Source organism: Schistocerca serialis, chromosome 1 (genome assembly GCF_023864345.2).
Source record: "Schistocerca serialis cubense isolate TAMUIC-IGC-003099 chromosome 1, iqSchSeri2.2, whole genome shotgun sequence".
In the NCBI taxonomy this organism is placed as follows: domain Eukaryota; kingdom Metazoa; phylum Arthropoda; class Insecta; order Orthoptera; family Acrididae; genus Schistocerca; species Schistocerca serialis.
The window spans coordinates 1,203,517,089-1,203,541,817 of NC_064638.1; the positions used below are offsets into that span (position 1 = coordinate 1,203,517,089).

General features: G+C 43.6%; 1 protein-coding gene across 1 annotated transcript in view; it reads right to left on the bottom strand.

Annotated features, from left to right (window-relative positions):
* The window catches only part of LOC126459815 (uncharacterized), a 59,809-nt gene extending 35,482 nt beyond the window's left edge, over positions 1 to 24,327 (bottom strand). The window contains exon 1 of the mRNA XM_050095884.1: positions 24,212 to 24,327. Within this exon, the coding sequence (XP_049951841.1) occupies positions 24,212 to 24,318 (107 nt within the window). The 5' untranslated portion in view covers positions 24,319 to 24,327. The remainder of the gene's footprint in view (positions 1 to 24,211) is intronic.
* Between the last annotated feature and the right edge of the window lie 402 nt (positions 24,328 to 24,729).

Below are 24,729 nucleotides of genomic sequence, written 5' to 3' on the forward strand. Positions count from 1 at the left end.
GATGCTTGCATGCCTCAACGATACAGATAGCCGTACCGTAGGTGCAACCACAACGGAGGGGTATCTGTTGAGAGGCCAGACAAACGTGTGGTTCCTGAAGAGGGGCAGCAGCCTTTTCAGTAGTTTCAGGGGCAACAGTCTGGATGATTGACTGACCTGGCCTTGTAACACTAACCAAAATGGCCTTGCTGTTCTGGTACTGCGAACGGCTGAAAGCAAGGGGAAACTAAGGCCGTAATTTTTCCCGAGGGCATCAGCTTTACTGTATGATTAAATGATGACGGTGTCCTCTTGGGTAAAATATTCCGGAGGTAAAATAGTCCCCCATTCGGATCTCCGGGCGGGGACTACTCTAGAGGACGTCGTTATCAGGAGAAAGAATACTGGCGTTCTACCGATCGGAGCGTGGAATGTGAGATCCCTTAATCGGGCAGGTAGGCTAGAAAATTTAAAAAGGGAAATGGATAGGTTAAAGTTAGATATAGTGGGAATTAGTGAGGTTCGGTGGCAGAAGGAACAAGACTTTTGGTCAGGTGAATACAGGGTTGCAATTACAAAATCAAATAGGGGTAATGCAGGAGTAGTTTTAATAATGAATAAAAAAATAGGAGTACGGGTAAGCTACTACAGACAGCATAGTGAACGCATTATTGTGGCCAAGATAGACACGAAACCCACGTCTACGACAGTAGTAAAACTTTTTATGCCAACTAGCTCTGCAGATGACGAAGAAATTGATGAAATGTATGAGGAGATAAAAGAAATTATTCAGGTAGTGAAGGGAGACGAAAATTTAATAGTCATGGAAGACTGGAATTCGAGAGTAGGAAAAGGGAGAGAAGGAAACATAGTAGGTGAATATGGATTGGGGCTAAGAAATGAAACAGGAAGCCGCCTGGTAGAATTTTCACAGAGCATAACTTAATCATAGCTAACACTTGGTTCAAGAATCATAAAAGAAGGTTGTATGCATGGAAGAAGCCTGGAGATACTAAAAGGTATCAGATAGATTATATAATGGTAAGACAGAGATTTAGGAACCAGGTTTTAAATTGTAAGACATTTCCAGGGGCAGATGTGGACTCTGACCACACTCTATTGGTTATGAACTGTAGATTAAAACTGAAGAAATTGCCAAAAGGTGGGAATTTAAGGAGATGGGACCTGGATAAACTAAACCAGAGGTTGTACAGAGTTTCAGGGAGAGCATAAGGGAACAATTGATAGGAATGGGGGAAAGAAATACAGCAGAAGAAGAATGGGTTTCTTTGAGGGATGAAATAGTGAAGGCAGCAGAGGATCAAATAGGTAAAAAGACGAGGGCTAGTAAAAACCCTTGGGGAATCAGAAGAAATATTGAATTTAATTGATGAATGGAGAAAATATCAAAATTCAGTAAATGAAGCAGGCAAAAAGGAATACAAACGTCTCAAAAATGATATCGGAAGGAAGTGCAAATTGGCTAAGCAGGGATGGCTAGAGGACAAATGTAAGGATGTAGAGGCTTATCTCACTAGGGGTAAGATAGATACTGCCTACAGGAAAATTAAACAGACCTTTGGAGAAAGGAGAACCACTTGCATGAATATCAAGACCTTTGATGGAAACCCAGTTCTAAGCAAAGAAGGGAAAGCAGAAAGGTGGAAGGAGTATATAGAGGGTCTATACAAGGGTGATGTACTTGACGACAATATTATGGAAATGGAAGAGGATGTAGATGAAGATGAAATGGGAGATATGATACTGCGTGAAGAGTTTGACAGAGCACTGAAAGACCTGAGTCGAAACAAGGACCCCGGAGTAGACAACATTCCATTAGAACTACTGACAGCCTTGGGAGAGCCAGCCCTGACAAAACTCTACCATCTGGTGAGCAAGATGTATGAGACAGGCGAAATACACTCAGACGTCAAGAAGAATATAATAATTCCAATCCCAAAGAAAGCAGGTGTTGACAGATGTGAAAATTACCGAACTATCAGTTTAATAAGTCACAGCTGCAAAATGCTAACGCCAATTCTTTACAGACGAATGGAAAAAACTGATAGAAGCCGACCTTGGGGAAGATCAGTTTGGATTCCGTAGAAATGTTGGAACACGTGAGGCAATACTGGCCCTATGACTTATCTTAGAAGAAAGATTAAGGAAAGGCAAACCTACGTTTCTAGCATTTGTAGACTTAGAGAAAGCTTTTAAGAATGTTGATTGGAATACTCTCTTTCAAATTATTAAGGTGGCAGGGGTAAAATACAGGGAGCGAAAGTCTATTTACAATTTGTACAGAAACCAGATGGCAGTTATAAGAGTCGAAGGGGATGAAAAGGAAGGGAGTGAGACAGGGATGTAGCCTATCTCCGATGTTATTCAATCTGTAAATTGAGCAAGCACTAAAGGAAACAAAAGAAAAGTTCGGATTAGGAATTAAAATCCATTGAGAAGAAATAAAAACTTTGAGGTTCGCCGATGACATTGTAATTCTGTGAGAGACAGCAAAGGACTTGGAAGAGCAGTTGAACGGAATGGACAGTGTCTTGAAAGGAGGGTATAAGATGAGCATGAACAAAAGCAAAACGAGGATAATTGAATGTAGTCGAATTAAGTGGGGTGATGCTGAGGGAATTAGATTAGGAAATGAGACACTTAAAGTAGTAAATGAGTTTTGCTATTTGGGGAGCAAAATAACTGATGATGGTCGAAGTAGAGAGGATATAAAATGTAGAATGGAAATGGCAAGGAAAGCGTTTCTGAAGAAGAAAAATTTGTTAACATCGAGTGTAAATTTAAATGTCAGGAAGTTGTTTCTGAAAGTGTTTGTTCGAGTGTAGCCATGTATGGAAGTGAAACATTGACGATGAATAGTTTAGACAAGAAGAGAATAGAAGCTTTCGAAATGTGGTGCTACAGAAGAATGCTGAAGATTAGATGGGTAGATCATATAACTAATGAGGAGGTACCGAATAGAATTGAGGAGAAGAGGAGCTTGTGGCACAACTTGACTAGAAGAAGGGATCGGTTGGTAGGACATGTTCTGAGACATCAAGGGATCACCAATTTAGTATTGGAGGGCTTCGTCGAGGGTAAAAATCGTAGAGGGAGAACAAGAGATTAATACACTAAGCAGATTCACAAGGATGTAGACTGCAGTTGGTACTGGGAGATGAAGAAGCTTGCACAGGATATAGTAGCATGGAGAGCTGCATCAAACCAGTCTCAGGACTGAAGACCACAACAACAACAACAACATATATATATATATATATTATTGTAGCCTATGTCCATCCGAAAGTTCATCAGAGGGTTGTGTAAAAATTTTGTAGTAAATCTATCAAGAACTTTTCGAGATTTTCGGTAACAACGTTTCCCATTTATATACCATATTGAAGACAATTAGGAAACTTCAAAGTCGATTATCTCGAGAATTTTTGAGAGTCGTTGCTTGATATTTGATTTCATCTAACATAAATCCGTTTGGTGTGTGGTATCCTTGTCAGCCTTCTTTCGGGTGGCACCATATGAAGGGGCCTTAAATGGAGAATTCAGCGATATAACATTTTGTGAAAAATCTGCTGGTGGTCCTGTATGAATTCATGATGCCCTCAGTAAACAGTTAACTGCATGCTATTTGCGCTTTCGATACTTCCTTTAAAGGCATACCTCTACTGATGTGGACTAATACAGAATAAGTGCAAATATCTATCACCGGCGAAACTAGGGGGTAATCTTATAGAATCTGTGTTCAAAATTTGATGCCACAAACTAGGAAAATGATCAAAAGTGTGTCACAGCAAAATCAGTTTTAAAATACGTCCATTGTGAAACTGCCTATTGGCTTCTGCCTTGGGTTCTTCGGCTGACGTTCATCTAATGATTTTATTGATATTTCGCTAGCACGAGTGGCTGGCATTGTCAAAGTTTCACCCTCCATTGCCGGTGGTGAATGGAGCCGATCTCGCGGCCGCAGCCTGTGTGAACCTGGCGCGCCAACGTCCAAGGGCTTCTCCGCGGTCATTTCCGGTGCGGTTCTCCAAGAGCTACCTGCGACGGTCGTTCGCTGCAGTACAGGAAGCCAGGATCTGTTTACCGTAAGACTTTTCTCTTTCTTGCTGAAGCTGTTCACGTGTTTTCGTACTTCCACTATCACACGCGTTTCTTCAGAGAATCTGTAGCTTCTCTGAAGAAGTGCGTGTGACAGTGCTTCACTACAGCCAGATCTTCCGTGTCGGCGAATTTTATTACGTAGTCAGTCTCAGCACGTGGTCTGCCACGGCCGATTTCTCCACCTGCCCCAACCTGCAATGTCACTTATGTACTTTGATCCTGGTGTTGAATGATCGTCGAGTCATTTTTATACGAACTCTTCCGCATGTGCATGGTATACGGTATATTCCCGACATTGCAAGTGGGTCCCTTTTCTCCTTTGCCGATCTAAGACACTCTTTAATCTTCCTTGTCGGTTTGAAAATCGTCTTTACCATGTTTGTGCAATATACGGCCGATTCTGTCCATCACTCTGGGAATGTATGGCAGGAAGGCCGTACCCGACATTTCTTTTCCTGATTCCTTACTTCGCCGAGTTTTTGGCTCTTTTACACTTCTAATATAATTTGTTGAGTACCCATTGCTCCTCAGAACTCTTTCCAGGTGTTGCATTTCGCTTCTGAGGTGCTGTGGCTCACATATTCGTCCTGCTCGCGTTACGGGCGTACTAATCATGCCTCTTTACTGGCTCGGGTGGTGGTTTGATAGTTTGTGCAGGTATCGGTCCGTGCGTGTCGGTTTTCGATACACGCTGTGTCCCAGGTTTTCGCCGTCCCTTGTGACCAGCACATCTAGAAATGGCAGTTTTTTGTCCTTTTCTACTTCCATAGTAAATTTTATATTGGTGTGGAGGCTGTTCAACTGTCTTAGGAAGTCACCGAGCTTTTCTTCACCATGGCTCCACACCCCGAAAGTATCATCGACGTACCTGTACCACACCTTAGGTTTGCAAGTCGCCGAGTCCAGTGCCTGTGCTTCGAATTGTTCCATGAAGAAGTTGGCCACCACTGGACTGAGAGGACTACCCATGGCGACGCCTTCCAGCTGTTCGTAGAAATCGCCATTCCACGTGAAATAGCTCGTGGTGTGCTCCAGAGCGTCACTTAGTGCCACTCAGTGACGCTCTGGACCACATCGGTTCCATTTTCCCGCGAGACATCAAAAAGCTCTTCCATGCATGTCTCACCACGAGCTATTTCACGTGGAAAGGTGATTTCTACGAACAGCTGGAAGGCGTCGCCATGGGTAGTCCTCTCAGTTCAGTGGTGGCCAACTTCTTCATGGAACAATTCGAAGCACAGGCACTGGACTCGGCGACTCGCAAACCTAAGGTGTGGTACAGGTACGTCGATGATACTTTCGTGGTGTGTAGCCATGGTGAAAAACAGCTCGGTGACTTCCTAAGGCACTTGAACAGCCTCCATGCCAACATAACATTTACCATGGAAGTAGAAAAAGACAGGAAACTGCCATTTCTAGATGTGCTGATCACAAGGGACGGCGAAAACCTGGGACACAGCGTGTATCGAAAACCGACACACACGGACCGATACCTGCACAAACTGTCAAACCACCACCCGAGCCAGAAAAGAGGCATGATTAGTACGCTCGTAACGAGAGCAGGACGAATATGTGAGCCGCAACACCTCAAACGAGAAATGCAACACCTGGAAACTGTTCTGAGGAGCAATGGGTACTCCACAAATTACATTAGAAGTGTAACAGAGCCAAACACTCGGCGAAGTAAGGAACCAGAAGAAGAAATGTCGGGTACGGCCTTTCTGCCATACATTCCCAGAGTGACGGACAGATTCGGCAGTATATTGCGCAAACATGGCGTAAAGACGATTTTCAAACCGAACAGGAAGATCAGAGAATGTCTTAGATCGGCAAAGGAGAAAAGGGACGCACTTGCAATGTCGGAAATACACATGCACATGCGGAAAAGTTTACGTCGAAATTGCTGGACGATCATTCAACACCAGGATTAAAAACATAAGCGACATTGCAGGTTGGGGCAGGTGGAGAAATCGGCTGTGGCAGACCACGCACTGAGAATGACCACGTAATAAAATTCGCCGACACGGAAGTTCTGGCTGTAGAGAAGCACTATCACACGGGTTTGTTCAGAGAAGCTGTAGAAATACGAAAACACGCGAAAGGCTTCAACAAGATAGAGGAAAGCCTTAAGGTAAACGGATCCTGGCTTCCCGTACTGCAGCGAACGACCGTCGCAGGTAGCAAGAGGAGAACAGCACCGGACATGACTGCGGAGAAGCCCTCGGACGTTTGCGCGCCAGGTACATATAGTCTGCGGCCCCGAGCTCGGCTCCAGTTCACCAGCGGTAATGTCAGTAAAATCATTAGATGAACGTCGGCCGAATAACCCGAGACAGAAGTCAATAGGCAGAACCAGTCATTTTACATTCACAGCGCACATTAATTTATAAACATAGCTACACGCTGAACGTTTATAAGAGGTTGAACTAAGGCTGTTTAAAATATCTTTAGGGTTGACACTTTGAAAGGAACATGTGCAGGGATGGAGCTCTCTAGTACGAGATTTCAGTTGTAAGTGATACAATACTTGAGCGTGGAAACCTTGCAAGACCACACTGGTCTTGCGATTCGATTTGAAAGGCTACAGGCAACTGTAAGTTTACACCCTGACAGCATTCACTTTAACTTGTAAGCCTTCCACTTGTCTTACTGGTCATGCATCTGCTAAAATGATTCTGCCCACTGACAGTGGCTGTTGTTGCTAGCCTGCATTGGAAGTGTAAGTAGGCTGTTTATGTTTTCTCTATGTAAGTAGGCTGTTTATGTTTTCTTATTGGCAACGTTACGTAGCGCTCAATATGAAAATCACTGGCTGTGCTGTATGCAGTCTGTGGCTGCTTTGCATTGTTGTAATACTCGCCATTGTAGTGTTAGGCAGCTGGCTGTGAACAGCGCGTAGCGTTGCGCAGTTGGAGGTGAGCCGCCAGCAGTGGTGGATGTGGGGAGAGAGATGGCGGAGATTTGTAATTTGTCATGAACTGCTATATTTATACATGATGATATCAAGGTAAATATATTGTTTGTTCTCTACTAATATCTTTCATTTGCTAACTATCCCTATCAGTAGTTAGTGCCTTCCATAGTTTGAATCTTTTATTTAGCTGGCAGTAGTGGCGCTCGCTGTATTCCAGTAGCTTGAGCAGCGAAGATTTTTGTGAGGTTAGTGATTTGTGAAAGGTATAGTTACATATGAAACGTCCCCTTTGAACAATTATACACGACTGTCCTTAAACTGATACACAATATTTTTTTTTAGCGCAACGCAATCTGACTTTCAAAAATCCCTACAAAAGAATGGCCCTGACTAACATTAAACTATACCTTTCACAAATCACTTACCTCACAAAAATCTTCGCTGCTCAAGCTACTGCAATACAGCGAGCGCCACTACTGCCAGCTAAATAAAAGATTCAAACTATGGAAGGCACTAACTACTGATAGGGATAGTTAGCAAATGAAAGATATTAGTAGAGAACAAACAATGTATTTACCTTGATATCATCATGTATAAATATAGCAGTTCATGACAAATTACAAATCTCCACCATCTCTCTCCCCACATCCACCACTGCTGGCGGCTCACCTCCAACTGCGCAACGCTACGCGCTGTTCACAGCCAGCTGCCTAACACTACAATGGCGAGTATTACAACAATGCAAAGCAGCCACAGACTGCACACAGCACAGCCAGTGATTTTCATATTGAGCGCTACGTAACGTTGCCAATAAGAAAACATAAACAGCCTACTTACATAGAGAAAACATAAACAGCCTACTTACAGAAGTTATCACATTTATCAGAATCTTAAATAAAGCTTGAATGCTCAAATAATTGAATGAAATCGTGGCCAAGCCATTATTGTAGTTAACTGCTGATGGGTGATTAATACACAGAAGAGCCGAAACTGGTACAGCTGCCTAACATCGTGTAAGGCGGCTGCGAGCACGCACAAGTGCGGCAACACGACCTGGCATGGACTCGACTAATGTCTGAAGTAGTGCTGGAGGGAACTGAGACCATGAATCCCGCGTGGTTGTACATAAATCCGTAAGAGTACGGGGACTTGGAGATCTCTTCTGAGCAGCACGTTGCCAGGCACCCAGATATATTCAATAATGTTTCTGTCTGGGGAGTTTGGTGGCCAGCGGAAGTGTTAACACTCGAAAAAGCTTTCTTGGAGCCACTCTGCAGCAATTCTGGATATCTGGGGTGTCACATTGTCATACCGGAATTGCTCACGTCCGTCGGAATGCACAATGGACATGAATGGATGCAGGTGATCAGACAGGATGCTTATGTGTGTGTCACCTGTCAAAGTCGCATCTAGCCGTATCAGAGGTCCCATATCAATCCAGCTGCACACGCCCCACACCATTACAGAGCCTCCACCAACACGAACAGTCCCCTGCTGACATGCAGGGTCCATGGATTCATGAGGTCGTCTCCATATCCATACATGTCCATCCGCTCGATGCAATTTGAAATGGCAACTTGCTTCCAGTCATCAACAATCCACTGTCAATGTTGACGGGCCCAGGAGAGGGGTTAAGCTTTATGTCGTGGAGTCATCAAGGTTACACGAGTGGGCCTTCGGCTTCGAAAGCTCATATCGGTAATGTTTCTTTGAATGGTTCGCACGCTGACACTTTCGACGGTACAGCACTGACATTTTCAGCAATTTGCGGAAGTGTTGCACTTCTGTCACGTTGAACGATTCTCTTCAGTCGTCGTCTCTCCCGTTCTTGCCGGATCTTTTTCTGACCGCAGCGATGTCGCAGATTTAAGGTTTACTGGATTCCTGATATGCACGGCACACCCGTGAAATGGTCGTACGGGAAAATCCCCACTTATCGCTACCTCGGAGATACTGTGCCCCTTTGCTTGTGCGCCGACTGTAACACCACGCTGAAACTCACGTAAATCATGATAAACTGCCATTGTAGCAGTAGTAACCGATCTATCAATCCCGCCCGTCTCTTGTTGTCCTCTATAGACATTGCCCACTGCAGCACCGTATTCTGCCTATTTACTTATCTCTGTATTTGAATACGCATGCCTATACCAGCTTCTTTGGCGCTTCTGTACAGGGCTATTACAAATGATTGAAGCGATTTCATAAATTCACTGTAGCTCCATTCAATTACATATGGTCACGACACACTACAGATACGTAGAAAAACTCATAAAGTTTTCAGAATGAGATTTTCACTCTGCAGCGGAGTGTGCGCTGATATGAAACTTCCTGGCAGATTAAAACTGTGTGCCCGACCGAGACTCGAACTCGGGACCTTTGCCTTTCGCGGGCAAGTGCTCTACCAACTGAGCTACCGAAGCACGACTCACGTCCGGTACCCACAGCTTTACTTCTGCCAGTATCTCGTCTCCTACCTTCCAAACTTTACAGAAGCTCTTCTGCGAACCATGCAGAACTAGCACTCCTGAAAGAAAGGATATAGCGGAGACATGGCTTAGCCACAGCCTGGGGGATGTTTCCAGAATGAGATTTTCACTCTGCAGCGGAGTGTGCGCTGATATGAAACTTCCTGGCAGATTAAAACTGTGTGCCCGACCGAGACTCGAACTTGGGACCTTTGCCTTTCGCGGGCAAGTGCTCTACCAACCTCACGGTCAGTGAGGTCTCCCAGTCAGGGTAACACCAAATATAGGCTTGTGCACAAGTTGAGTACGGAGAAGAAGAAATGGCAATGCAAATGCAGCTACGAACTATGTTTACATTATCGAGCGCAGTGGCTCACTAGGTTATTCTATGTTTTGGACATTGCAGGATGGCGTACCACTTGCGTCCCGCTGTGGGATACAGAAGAGGCATGTATGAAGATGATTCCCGTGGTATACAACAATCTGCCAGGAAGTTTCATATCAGCGCACACTCCGCTGCAGAGTGAAATCTCATTCTGGAAACATCCCCCAGGCTGTGGCTAAGCCATGTCTCCGCTATATCCTTTCTTTCAGGAGTGCTAGTTCTGCATGGTTCGCAGAAGAGCTTCTGTAAAGTTTGGAAGGTAGGAGACGAGATACTGGCAGAAGTAAAGCTGTGGGTACCGGACGTGAGTCGTGCTTCGGTAGCTCAGTTGGTAGAGCACTTGCCCGCGAAAGGCAAAGGTCCCGAGTTCGAGTCTCGGTCGGGCACACAGTTTTAATCTGCCAGGAAGTTTCATAAAGTTTTGTTCGGCTGAAGCCGCACTTCACGTTTCTGCCGCCAGAGCGCTCGAGAGCGCTGTGAGACAAAATGGTGACAGGAGCCGAGAAAGCGTATGTCGTGCTTGAAATGCACTCACATCAGTCAGCCATAACAGTGCAACGACACTTCAGGACGAAGTTCAACAAAGATCCACCAACTGCTAACTCCATTCGGCGGTGGTATGCGCAGTTTAAAGCTTCTGGATGCCTCTGTAAGGGGAAATCAACGGGTCGGCCTGCAGTGAGCGAAGAAACGGTTGAACGCGTGCGGGCAAGTTTCACGCGTAGCCCGCGGAAGTCGACGAATAAAGTAAGCAGGGAGCTAAACGTACCACAGCCGACGGTTTGGAAAATCTTACGGAAAAGGCTAAAGCAGAAGCATTACCGTTTACAATTGCTACAAGCCCTGACACCCGATGACAAAGTCAAACGCTTTGAATTTTCGGCGCGGTTGCAACAGCTCATGGAAGAGGATGAGTTCAGTGCGAAACTTGTTTTCAGTGATGAAGCAACATTTTTTCTTAATGGTGAAGTGAACAGACACAATTTGCGAATCTGGGCGGTAGAGAATCCTCACGCATTCGTGCACCAAATTCACAATTCACCAAAAGTTAAAGTGTTTTGTGCAATCTCACGGTTTAAAGTTTGCGGCCCCTTTTTCTTCTGCGAAAAAAACGTTACAGGACACGTGTATCTGGACATGCTGGAAAATTGGCTCATACCGCAACTGGAGACCGACAGCGCCGACTTCATCTTTCAACAGGATGGTGCTCCACCGCACTTCCATCATGATGTTCGGCATTTCTTAAACAGGAGATTGGAAAACCGATGGATAGGTCGTGGTGGAGATCATGATCAGCATTTCATGTCATGGCCTCCACGCTCTCCCGACTTAACCCCATGCGATTTCTTTCTGTGGGGTTATGTGAAAGATTCAGTGTTTAAACCTCTTCTACCAAGAAACGTGCCAGAACTGCGAGCTCGCATCAACGATGCTTTCGAACTCATTGATGGGGACATGCTGCGCCGAGTGTGGGAGGAACTTGATTATCGGCTTGATGTCTGCCGAATCACTAAAGGGGCACATATCGAACATTTGTGAATGCCTAAAAACACTTTTTGAGTTTTTGTATGTGTGTGCAAATCATTGTGAAAATATCTCAAATAATAAAGTTATTGTAGAGCTGTGAAATCGCTTCAATCATTTGTAATAACCCTGTATACACTCCTGGAAATTGAAATAAGAACACCGTGAATTCATTGTCCCAGGAAGGGGAAACTTTATTGACACATTCCTGGGGTCCGACACATCACATGATCACACTGACAGAACCACAGGCACATAGACACAGGCAAAAGGGCATGCACAATGTCGGCACTAGTGCAGTGTATATCCACCTTTCGCAGCAATGCAGGCTGCTATTCTCCCATGGAGACGATCGTAGAGGTGCTGGATGTAGTCCTGTGGAACGGCTTGCCATGCCATTTCCACCTGGCGCCTCAGTTGGACCAGCGTTCGTGCTGGACGTGCAGACCGCGTGAGACGACGCTTCATCCAGTCCCAAACATGCTCAATGGGGGACAGATCCGGAGATCTTGCTGGCCAGGGTAGCTGACTTACACCTTCTAGAGCACGTTGGGTGGCACGGGATACATGCGGACGTGCATTGTCCTGTTGGAACAGCAAGTTCCCTTGCCGGTCTAGGAATGGTAGAACGATGGGTTCGATGACGGTTTGGATGTACCGTGCACTATTCAGTGTCCCCTCGACGATCACCAGTGGTGTACGGCCAGTGTAGGAGATCGCTCCCCACACCATGATGCCGGGTGTTGGCCCTGTGTGCCTCGGTCGTATGGAGTCCTGATTGTGGCGCTCACCTGCACGGCGCCAAACACGCATACGACCATCATTGGCACCAAGGCAGAAGCGTCTCTCATCGCTGAAGACGACACGTCTCCATTCGTCCCTCCATTCACGCCTGTCGCGACACCACTGGAGGCGGGCTGCACGATGTTGGGGCGTGAGCGGAAGACGGCCTAACGGTGTGCGGGACCGTAGCCCAGCTTCATGGAGACGGTTGCGAATGGTCCTCGCCGATACCCCAGGAGCAACAGTGTCCCTAATTTGCTGGGAAGTGGCGGTGCGGTCCCCTACGGCACTGCGTAGGATCCTACGGTCTTGGCGTGCATCCGTGCGTCGCTGCGGTCTGGTCCCAGGTCGACGGGCACGTGCACCTTCCGCCGACCACTGGCGACAACATCGATGTACTGTGGAGACCTCACGCCCCACGTGTTGAGCAATTCGGCGGTACGTCCACCCGGCCTCCCGCATGCCCACTATACGCCCTCGCTCAAAGTCCGTCAACTGCACATACGGTTCACGTCCACGCTGTCGCGGCATGCTACCAGTGTTAAAGACTGCGATGGAGCTCCGTATGCCACGGCAAACTGGCTGACACTGACGGCGGCGGTGCACAAATGCTGCGCAGCTAGCGCCATTCGACGGCCAACACCGCGGCTCCTGGTGTGTCCGCTGTGCCGTGCGTGTGATCATTGCTTGTACAGCCCTCTCGCAGTGTCCGGAGCAAGTATGGTGGGTCTGACACACCGGTGGCAATGTGTTCTTTTTTCCATTTCCAGGAGTGTATATCAAAAAGGAATTACTCTTCTATAAAAGAAATGGCAAAAAGCTTATTGATCACAAAATAGGACAAACAAGTCAAACGAGATGGCAATAAGTCATGAACTTTTGGCAACAAGTAGAAGCAACAAATTAGTAGCACTCCACTGGGTGGCTTTTGGTCGGCAAAGACTGATGTTTATCTGTTCAATCTATTTATCTCGGCTCAAAATATGGATAAAGCAATATGAAACTACGTAACGCTGAATAGAGTTTGATGGATTTATTCTATACCCTTCAGCTACGACAATGTTTAAAGAAATCGTCTTAACGGCAATAAATCATGGTTTGTGAATCGTTTACTGGCTGTACTCTGCCGCATTTCGCTGGTTTGAAGGAAAAAAGCTTACTGACAAATTTCACACAAGGAAAAGTGGGACGAAATGTCTCCCACTGTAAGATCATGTTGTTTTATTTAAATGATTACAAAATCAGCTAAAAATGAACAGTGAGGCTGTCAGTATAAGCACATTACTGTTGTCAGAATGATGTTGCACTGCCCAGGGCCTATAATGATAAAGGGCCCGTTTAGGTCAGGCACATTGTATACAGAAGTGGAAGAGAGAGCACCACTAAATTCCACAATCCGCATACATTGCATACACACAGAAATTACTGTTACAGTGTACTATTGGAGCCCAATGAGTGAATTGCATATTTTCCGGTGAAAAAGAGCACTGGCAAACAGTCTTCGCTACATTAGGTTACTTAAACTGGTGTCACTCTGAGCTAGAACTTATGGTCAGCGACTAAAAAAGTATAAGGTCAATGAGTCGGATGCGGGTTTTGCAACTGTGAAATACTTTCCTACATTATAGAAGTGAATATTAAATTTGAACTAATAAAGCGAACATTTTTAAATTGGATAGCTTACAATGAAAATCTTTCTGTTTATTGCAAAGGAAAACAATTGATTTTCTAAAACATTTTCTACCATACACAACTTGAAACAGGTCACGTCGACCAAATCATGTGAAAGAAGTGACAGCGACGTATAACGGAAGGCAGTAAAATCCCTTGGCTTTTAGTTTGGCAGTATTCGACAGCCATTTCTTGGCGTAAGTAAATTAAGAAAGTCAGTGCGTTTTTGTTATCAAGTAACGTCTTCATCAATTACTTTAGTTTTAATGTAATCTGCGAGTAATTGCTGATATTTGATATTAACATGAAAAGGACTCCGTAAACAGGGAAAGAACCTCTTCTAGGACAACTACTTCTATAATGACCAAAAGGCATTAAATGATCTTCAAGCACATGGTTCCAGCAACGGTATGAAGAAAATGATAGTAACAATGACGGTAATAATCGAATTATCCGGTAACTTCACACTTTATTTTCTCGAACTACGAAATTTGCTGAATTAGTGAATATTTCAAAATGGCTTCACATCGAGGCTATGATGCCTAGAAGAGTCTTTACATCCTGCTGACATGAGAATAGCATAATCTCCACGTCAGAAGATTGCTTCTACTTAACTATTTAATAAACTCGCATTTTTTCCACTTTGACTTATTTTGTAAGCTAAGCACATCATCCGTTAAAGCACACTACTGGGGCTGAGAAATGTGGCCACAATGGTCTGATGGAACGAACTATCACAGGTGCAATGCATGGGGTCAGGCATTTACTTTTAAGAGGCACAAACAGATTTACTTTACCTCGGGTAACCTCAAGAGAAAGACGTTATAACACAGAATCCGCATTAAACATCACGTTCCTTCATTACCAACTGGGCAGAGCCAGTTTACGTTGGGAAATGACATAGGCGGAAGTCATGGTAAACAGAAATACTGTCTCCAGTAAACTTACATTAGAAAATTTTATTTTATTGATCAAACGATAGCCATTTAAAGGAACAGGGCTCTTGTTTTTCTTGTAATTGATTGAACTAGAGACGTTGAAAAATTTGTATCTGGACTGTGATTCGAATTCGTATCTCATCTTTCGAGGATCTGAATCTCTCGGAACAGTATAGTTCAATCATTTAGTTCCTTTTCCCAAGGCTGCAATCTTCCCTAGGTCTCCTCCAAAGGTAAGTATGTGGGTCCGAATCCTGATCCAGTACAAAAATATTCATAATTTCATTTCAAACCCTATCACGTGCATACCAGTCTGCCAGTGAAAATTAACGTGCATTTTTAATGTCTGCCCATGTGTTGCCAACAATCGCAATAGGTGTCGTTATTTATGGTCAAACACGCACACATCTTACTGTTCGTGAGTAAGAAACTGATACTTAAGCTATGTTCGTGGATGATAAAGAAGGACGGTAGGTGTGCGGTTCGATTGTCGCTCAGGCACAAAAATTTGTATCCGTATTTTAGATTCAAACATCTAGCAGCTGGTAAGAAAAACCGATACGTAATATCTGATTTTACTTAGTTAACAATCCGATTGCGTGTTGGGTTCGTTTCTCCGTCACGAAACTTTACATCATGCGCTTCATCTTTAAATGCATGAACACTTTGTTCCTTCTGAATGGAGGCATAGCACACATTGTTGTAACCGCAGGAACAAGCCAAGTATAACTGCAGTACCTTGAGAATAGTACGTAGGAAAAAGTTAAAGTTGTAGCGCTGGACGCCAGGCGTGGCCGAAGGGTCAGCCGAGGCGGCGGTCAAACTGTTGGGCAGCGGCGCTTGATAAGAAAGTAAACAGCCTGCAGATACAAACGAAGGGCTGTGTAGGGACTCATGATAAGCAATCAATTAAGAAGTATCAACAGAAAGCATTCCTGGCTAGAGAGGGAGGTCTGGGAGTGGAGAGAGAAAGAAAGAGGGCCCTTGGTGGGGACCGCACTACGTCATGAGGAACCAATGAAGGGCTCAGGACGCAGTGCGTGACCATATAGGGAGAGGCACCTCTATCCCTCCACTCAGCCTCTGAAGAACAACAGCAACAACAATGCTTTAACGATACCGAACAAGGACAAGTTGCCTTCGACGCTACGTCATGCCAAGCGCTGGCGGGGTCGAAGGGGAAACGCTAACAAAACCCGAGAGCACGCCGCTCTGAGCGTTCTTCTTGTCGAGTAGTTCGAGAGTGATAGCAGCAGCCGACTTGGGCTGAGGGACGGGCTGCAGGCAGGCAGCCGGAGATGGTCGCTGGAGAGCGTTAGGGCGTAGCCGCGGGACTCTAACGTAGGGTGCTAGGAAATATTGCAGAGCTTCTAGTAGGCAGTCGGAGCGGTGGAGTCAGTCACCGTCTCTGTATTAGACTCGGCCTTCCTGTGAATGCAATCACCACGCAGTTAGGGTGAGCTGTATTCATTCAGAATAAACTGCAATTTGTTAAAGTTATCGTGACTTTAATTCTACCCGCTTCCTAGCCTTTTACCTTCACACCAGGGATTTCTACATCTCAGCCAGATCTAAAAGTCTCCCTCTCACTAAGGTCAACCGGCTAAATCCCATCCACGAACCGTGTCGCTCAATCCCTCGCAATACCCACGCTTGGGACGCGACAACATCTTTCGTGGTTAGTTAACAGGGACGAAAGGGTCTTTACAGGAGTCCCGGTTTATTACAAAAACTGTCGTCCTTTATTTTCAAGTTTAGATTTGGTTACTGACATTGGCGAAAATTTCTGTAATTCGTGCCTCTTCATGACTGGTCAGCAATACGATTAGATTAGATTAGATTGATACTTGTTCCATAGATCATCAAAACGACATTTCGTAATGATGTCGAACGTGTCATTTTAATGAAAGATTTCTTTACACACCATGATTCAGTTTCTTTGCCACAATTTTTTACTCTCTCTCTCTCATTCTTTTTTATTTTTATCTCTCTCCCTCACTCTCTCTCTCTCTTCTCTCTCTCTCTCTCTCTCTCTCTCTCTCTCTCTCTCTCTCTCTCTCTCTCACACACACACACACAGTCTTTTTTTTTTTATTTGTTTGTTGCGCTCGACTTTCGGCGAGGCACGAAAACGTTCGTCAATGATTTTCTTAGTGTTGAGTACACTTACGAAAGATATATAAAAACAACTATGCGAGTTACTGATTTATGAAGCTTAGTTTGTAGTCAGTTCTGAGTATTATTAGTAACTGCGCTCCAGTCCCTAAACCCAGTTACAGAAATATGAATCAGACGGATTACGTATTCCAGGCCGTAGCAGCCGCGTCTTTGAGACGTCAGCTATGGTCACTTCCCAGCCCACTGTAGGATCACATCGGTTCGTCTTCTTCCTGCTCGTAATGTAACTGAGATTTGGCAACAAGGCAAGGTATATTTGGCAACTCCGTGATCGATGAGTTACTTCCTGGTGTGCACGGAATTAAGCCTCAAAGTTCACTTGATGTTTCCTGTCATTTCCACTGAATAATCTGAGTTATTATTAACGCTTGAGCTGTAACAAAAGATTGTAAATTTGCGGTTTTCAGCCCAGGAAAGTCGTTGCACGTGGAAATCGCATCTAATCTCGTCCTTTAAATAGCGGTTTACGAGTTCTAGCCACTACTGGTCTTGTAAGAGGAAACCTAGAAGCATGACTCTTCCCTAGCTCTGTGTAAAAGTGCTAACCTGTGACATAGCGTGTGTTATGGTTTGCGGTTCCAGTCTTGCTGACTGTTACGTTTTTATCCCTTCTGTGAAAGAGCTACAAGCAGTCAGATCATACATCGATAAGGAAATCGCAAGAAAATACTTTCGGCTCATAGTGCAATGGTGAAAAACTTACAATGCTGCACAACAGGTAATGCCTCTTTCCCCTCCTGACAAGCAAGTTTTGGGTTTCTAGGAATACATAACTTTCTTTATGAAATGCCACATTTGCATACCACGTGAGTATGACACAGCATAGCAATCAAACACAGACCCAATCGAAATCCAAGTGATTAGTATTTTACTAATTCGTGCCGATAGAGGCACGCTTGTGTACAGATACTCAGTTTTATTGAAAGAGACTTTCGTCGTAAGGTTATCGTGGGTAGTTTTATTTCATTTATTATAATATAGTGCACAATTTTCGTACGGTTTCTTTTAGTGTTGTTAAAACATTAGTTAACATGAGAGAGAAATTAATCATCAACGATATATGCGAATTCTCTGATGTTATCTATAACAGTCTGACAATACACACGCAGTTTATTGATTACATGCATGTAGAAAACTTGTTCTGAGTTAAAGCTGTCAAACAAGATTTGATGAAGAATAAAATGCCACTGCCACACGACAGGTAATGTAGAAAATACTTTTCTGACGTATTTTGGCACGATGCGCTATCCCCATACATAATACAAAAGTTTCGAGATGCATCTGCAACCTGGCCATCTATTAAACCTGAAAAGAACAAACTGTCGCAGAAGTTAGCCCTTTTTCCACATGCGACTATTTTGGGTTGAGAAGTGAAGGGAATTATGTTCAAAGTTCCATTAGATCTATAACTTCAGAAGACAGCAGTAGGGCGTTTTAAAAAATGTAGCAGTGAATGTACCCAAACACACGACGTCTTATCAACAGTGCGCGACACTTACCGTTACGCTACTAGCTGACATATAGCTACAACACTTCCAGAACTCAATAACAATTCCTCCAGAACTTCCGCATTGCACAATAATGTAAGATAATGCATATGGCCGGATCTAGACTTCTGAGAGACGGACAGTTACAGCTTTTCTTTTGCACTGCACGACGTTTTTGACAAACAAGCGCAACAGAGTCGAAAGGAACACTTCCTATATAAATTTTTGCATCCTGCACTGTTGGCAGTACTGTGTAGGTGTCAGTTACGTGATTTTATTCCGGTGATTACAAAACAGAGTCGAATCTATGCACTGGGTAGCCGAGGCAGCTAGTTCATGGCGATTCGGTCAACCAAGTAAATGAACGTACTGAACACGTTGCAAACCACTACAGGGAGCCTGTGTGTCAGAATTCTCATCCAGCGTGGCGCACCATTGTTATGATAGAAAAAGGAGTGATAGAGAAGAGAATTTGGTGGTATCTTGGATTGATGCTAGGTTCATATACTTATGGTCTGGGTTCGATACCAACTTCTGCTGGTGATTTCTGATAAGGAGAGGCAGATTCTGTTCTCTTCTGGCTACGTCAAGTGAAGAAGGTGTAATGGCATTGTGGTCTGACATTCATGTTAAACATGATATTCCTTCTCTACTAAGTAGACGTTAGGTTGAACCACAATAGAGTCAGGAGTCGCGACAGGTAGAAACTCTATCAAAAGTAACCTTTCTTATACTAGTTATTTATTTCTAGTGACCAAACAAACGCTATGTAGGGTCACAGGACACTTATTCCATCTTTTATTTGAGCTTCTGTATGTCGATAAAATTGGTTCTGAACTGGGGATGCAACTCAGACCGCCCCTAACGCGGAATTTGATCCCTTCGTGACAATACAGCTCGACTGTAATTTGTTGTTTGTTCAAAACTGCAGATTCCTCAACATCTCTACATATTGCGCGTGAAAGGGTTCGAATCCTGACCCGGCACTAAAGCTTTCATTATGTATTATCAAGCTCTAGTATGATAACACCTATCTGCTGGTGGATAATAATTTCGATTTTTAATGTTTTTTCATTCGTTGCCAACACCCACGATATTTGACGTTTTTGACTCCCAGTGAGAAACAGAACTATTTGCGAGATCACTGTAAGTTCAGCAAGATCTTACTCCGAGCTGCTGGTGGAGAAAAATTCGGTAGCTGTCGTCTCTTTGCGTGTAGTCAACAACTATATGTGTGGGGCTCTATTCCCAGTCAGCACTGAACTCTTCGTCATATTATTTCTAGTTCAAACATGCTCACATGTCGCTGCTGGTGCAACAAATCCATATTTAACGTTCGTTTTCTCTAGAATATAACAGCGATAGGTGCCAGGTTGGAGTCCTGGGAAAGAAAAAATTAAAGTTTCGTCTCGTCATTTCAGCTGAAACATCTAGCTACTGCCGAGAAAATCCGATATGTCACAGTTGATTGTGCTTCGATGACAATCCAGTTTGGTTCTGGGTTCGAATCACTGTCCAACACAAAGCTTTACCTCACGGCATTTCAAGTAAGTTAACTTGTGAAGAAGCAATATTTAACATCTCTCGTAGTTCGTTAACAAGGACAATAGATGCTGGGTAGGAATTCGCGTACGTTAAAAATGTTTACGTTATGTAATTAAAGTTGATATTTGCTAACGGATACTGTCTAAAATCGACGTATATCACTCTCTGTATGCCTAGTCAGGAATGACTGTTAGTTTCCGTCAGTCACGAAGTCCTAGCTTAGTCTGCATGACCTGGGTTTGAATCCATATGCAGAACGAGACGGTTCGTCGTGTCATTTGAAGTTAATACATATTCTCAACTAGCTGCTCGTGAACAACTTAAATTTTTAATGTCATTTTGCGTTAAATAATAAGTACGGTATGTTGTTTTCAAGAGGAAATCATGAATACGACGAACTTACTACGTGAATTACGTATCTGACGTAATAATGAGAGTGGTAACATTTCATGTATGTCATTTTTGTGAGCTTACAAGCCTTAAGAACCGTCTTATCTGTGATAAGATGTTCACTGATATTTGTAGTACCGTGGTATTACTTTACATCTTGAGTTATTGCGACAGAGATCAGTGTTTTCTAGTGGTGACTTGTTGGAACCATTTTCAATCGTCAAACGACTGTACCGAGGGGCGATTAGAGGACCTGCTACACAGTTGCGCTATGTGGGTTGCATTCGAATCAGGCGAAATGCAATTCAGGTCGTTCGGATACTTTTGAGTACGACTGTATATGCTACCATCAATCCCTGCTCATGCCGATAACTCCTGTCGTCTCACAAAAATGATATCTAGGGGTAATAACAACATTAAGGAGTAGCCCTGAATATTAAAAAAGTGAGAGAGTGACTTATCCCTTCTTAACCTCGTCGGTCGTCCGTTTGGTTTCGTTACTGGAAAGAGATTGCAATGTTTATTAATTCACTCGATAATACGTTTCGTGACAAAACTTTCTACTTATTTGTCATTTAACAAAAAAAATTATCCCCTTTAATCGATATGAGAGAACCTGTCGGTCTAGAAGAAAGGAAAATGGCGACACGAAATACTCTAAGCTCAGTTCTGCAACGATTAAAATGTAGACGACAAGATGGTCTTCTTTTGTGCGATTAAGACTGAGGTCCTGAGAATAACTTCTTTCAGGCTCAGTCTTTGATAACACACAGATTTACTTCAAGTTACTGCATGATACTGTACTAGAATTTTGGACGGACACTTGCTACAAATTTTTTTAAACAAAAATGTGCATGGTTTCTTTAAAAATCGACTGCGAGAAAGAAATTGCTGTGCTTAGAAAATGTGAAGGTTCGTTTTCTTTCTTGCAGTCGGCTTTAACCACTATAGCACGACGTTAAAAACAGGATACAAATTGTTATGCTCCTTTCTCTTTTGCTTCCTCTGTGAGTCACGCTGCTTTCTCTCCCCTTCTAGTCCTTTGCTGTATGCTATCACATTCTTCTCTGCCTCCCTCCACCACCACTTTCTCTCATCTTCACTTTTGGTAGCTCACATTACTAAAACATACCTTACCATAATTTCTCAATTCTGATGTCTTCATCGTGTGCTGTTTACGTGTATATTTTTGTTTATCTGCGGTGTTGTAATTTTTCATTTCTGAATGTATAATAACATGCTTGCTGAAATACATGTAACGTAAAATATAGAGAATGCCTGACTAAAGGAGGGCCTAATGTCACCAATCTTGCCATGTTAAATGAATAGTTAAAAATTGTTTCTTCCATAGGTATGGTTTCTGCGTATATATTATTTTAAAAAAATGTCTACACAATTTTCTTTCATGTAGTCGGTTCTAACACAAAATCTGTCTTTATAGCTTATCGGCTTACGAATAGAATACTACTACATATTCTGAATCGTCCTTGTAATGATATCCATTTCTAGATTAAAAGTATGCAAGAAAATCTCATTGAAGGTACTATCCTCAGAGACCCTGAGCTGGAGAGATCTCTTTCACACCCTGTATACTAATGATGCCAACCGATTGACCCATTCACTTTACGCGAATCAAGATTCCATTTTGCAGTAAAAAGAAACAAGGTCCAAGGTCAGACATTTAAATACGTTGGTATTGAATTACGATCAGAGTGCTTTTACTATGGCCAATTGTGCATTCCCTTTCACTAACTCCTGCAGTACTGTATCGCAAAAACTAAAACTATGCACTATTAGGAAGTAGGATTAGCCGGCCGAAGTGGCCGTGCGGTTAAAGGCGCTGCAGTCTGGAACCGCAAGACCGCTACGGTCGCAGGTTCGAATCCTGCCTCGGGCATGGATGTTTGTGATGTCCTTAGGTTAGTTAGGTTTAACTAGTTCTAAGTTCTAGGGGACTAATGACCTTAGCAGTTGAGTCCCATAGTGCTCAGAGCCATTTTGAAGTAGGATTCATTTTTAAACAACAGTTGTATACTCAACAATGTGTATGTAGTAGTATTGATGTTCTGTGTAAATATGCTGTTTTGTTTTCTTCCTGGCAGTCGGTTTTACATACGATAGCAGGGTCTTTAAAAAAATTAGACAAATTTTTCACATGATCAGTCGTATATTGCCCTTTCACGAACTAGTAGATCAGAAAACCACTTCGTACTCGTTCCACAGAGTATACAAAAAACTAAAATTGTTGTATATGCCGAAGTTTTGTAATTGTAATGTGCACAAAAAATTTTAAAAAACCTTTAAAACAATAAAACCCAAAAACGAAAACAAGGGGGTCTTTTTCAGTCATATTGCGTATGATATATTGTAATTTCTAGTTCTGTAGCTTCAAAGTGGGCGAAATCGCAACGAGGAGCCGAACTTTGCGTCTTAACACAATTCCCAACGATACCCCAGACTAGGACGTATACCCAGTTCCGAAACATATTCAGCAGTGCCGGGTTCGCTACTAACAAACAAAATTTTTTTAAAAATCCGCAACTGTTGGAACGAAAACAAACAAGATCTCATCGCCCAACGAACGTTCCCACAGAACAGCAATCGACCTGAAAGTCGAGAATAGTGCAAGCAGGAAGTGTTGCAGTGGGGATGAATCTCAGGTAGTGGTGGGTGGTTGCCGCAGCTACACTGCAGGTCTTGTGAGATTGCCGGAACGCGTGTCGTGCCTTCCTTGTGACCCTCGCCCTACAATTTTTTTTTTCATAGCTGCCAATCCTTGAGCAACATTGTATACCAAAATATTTGATCGGCAGCTGAGGCACATACTAATAGAATAAAAATCCGCTTCAGTTGCCAGTAATTTTCTTAATTTACCTGAAGGTGAAGCTTTAAGCTTCGAAAACGGTTGCGGATAAAATTAAGAAAATTACTGGCAACATTTTGCTGTTGCCCTCGTTCCCCTTTTAAGCTGATCTACGACAGCCTGTTATGGGGAAAAAGCCGTGAAAAGTAGCCACCAAACCACGGTACGACGTGGCATTTTCCACGTTGCCTTAGGTGAAAGAAGCAGAAAGTGAGAAAAAAAGGTTCTAGACCCACTGAAAACTGATCCTCAGCGCTTGAGATTGGCAGTGATTTTTAATTTTCTGACTCCGTCATCTTTAAAAAAGAAAATTTATTCTTGCTCGCCACCATGCTAAATAAGATTTGAGTATCAAAGTAATCTATGTACAAAAAAAATATTAAGTGCACAACTGTCGCCCTTTGCCACCAGGCTAAATATGATTTAAGTATCAAGGTCATCTATCTACAAAAAATATTAAGTGGATAACTGTCACCCATCTAAGTTTCAAGCAAAATTTACTTTTGGAGCGGTAGGACTTCAAATCCCCCCCTTTCTACCCTGGATAATTTACTGCGGGCTTGGATGTTAACTGTTTTTCGTAGAAGCTGAGTATTTCGTGCATCGTAGTTTAGGAAACGCTGCTTTACGCATTTACAAGCTTGCCATGAAATGGCAGTATATGAGAAAGTCCACGAAGAGGCAAAATGGGGAAAATGTACGAAAACAGAAAAGCTAAATGCACTTCTTTAAAAGAAACGTGAACTCAGGCTGGCCAGCCATTGTGGCCGAGCGGTTCTAGGCGCTTCAGTCCGGAACCCCGCTGCTGCGACCTCGCAGGTTCGAATTCTGCCTCGGGCATGGATGTGTGTGATGTCCTTAGGTTAGTTAGGTTTAAGTAGTTCGAAGTCTAGGGGACTGAAGACCTCAGATGTTAAGTCCCATAGTGCTCAGAGCCAACTCACCCTACAGTAACGGAGCGGTGCTGTACCTGTTCTCCACGTCTCTGGCAGAGTCCCCGTCGGACGGGATCCAGGAGCCTGTCGCCAGTGCGACCGCTGCCACCATCGCTGTCAGCACACCAGCCGTTGACGTCATCACCTTGCCAAGAACTGCAACAAACAAAAATCCGGCATCTGAACGTATTATGCTGTTATTCACTACTAGCCCAATCATCGAAGAACAAAACAGGTCGATTAGGGGAGAAAAATCGTGTTGTCGTAAATTTTTGCACTGTGTGAAGAACGTGTTATAAATTAATTAGCGCTTTAAGTTACAGTTCTCTTTTGTGCTATGAAGACTGACTTCCTGATAATAACTTATTTCAGGCTTAGCCGCTGACATACAGGTCGTTATTTTCGTTCTGTATCACTAAAGTTATTACTAGAGAAAAAGCGGGACATGTTCCGTATTATTCAGGCCCATATAGTTATTACACCACTGGCCATTAAAATTGCTACACCACGAAGATGACGTGCTGCAGACGGGAAATTTAACCGACGGGAAGAA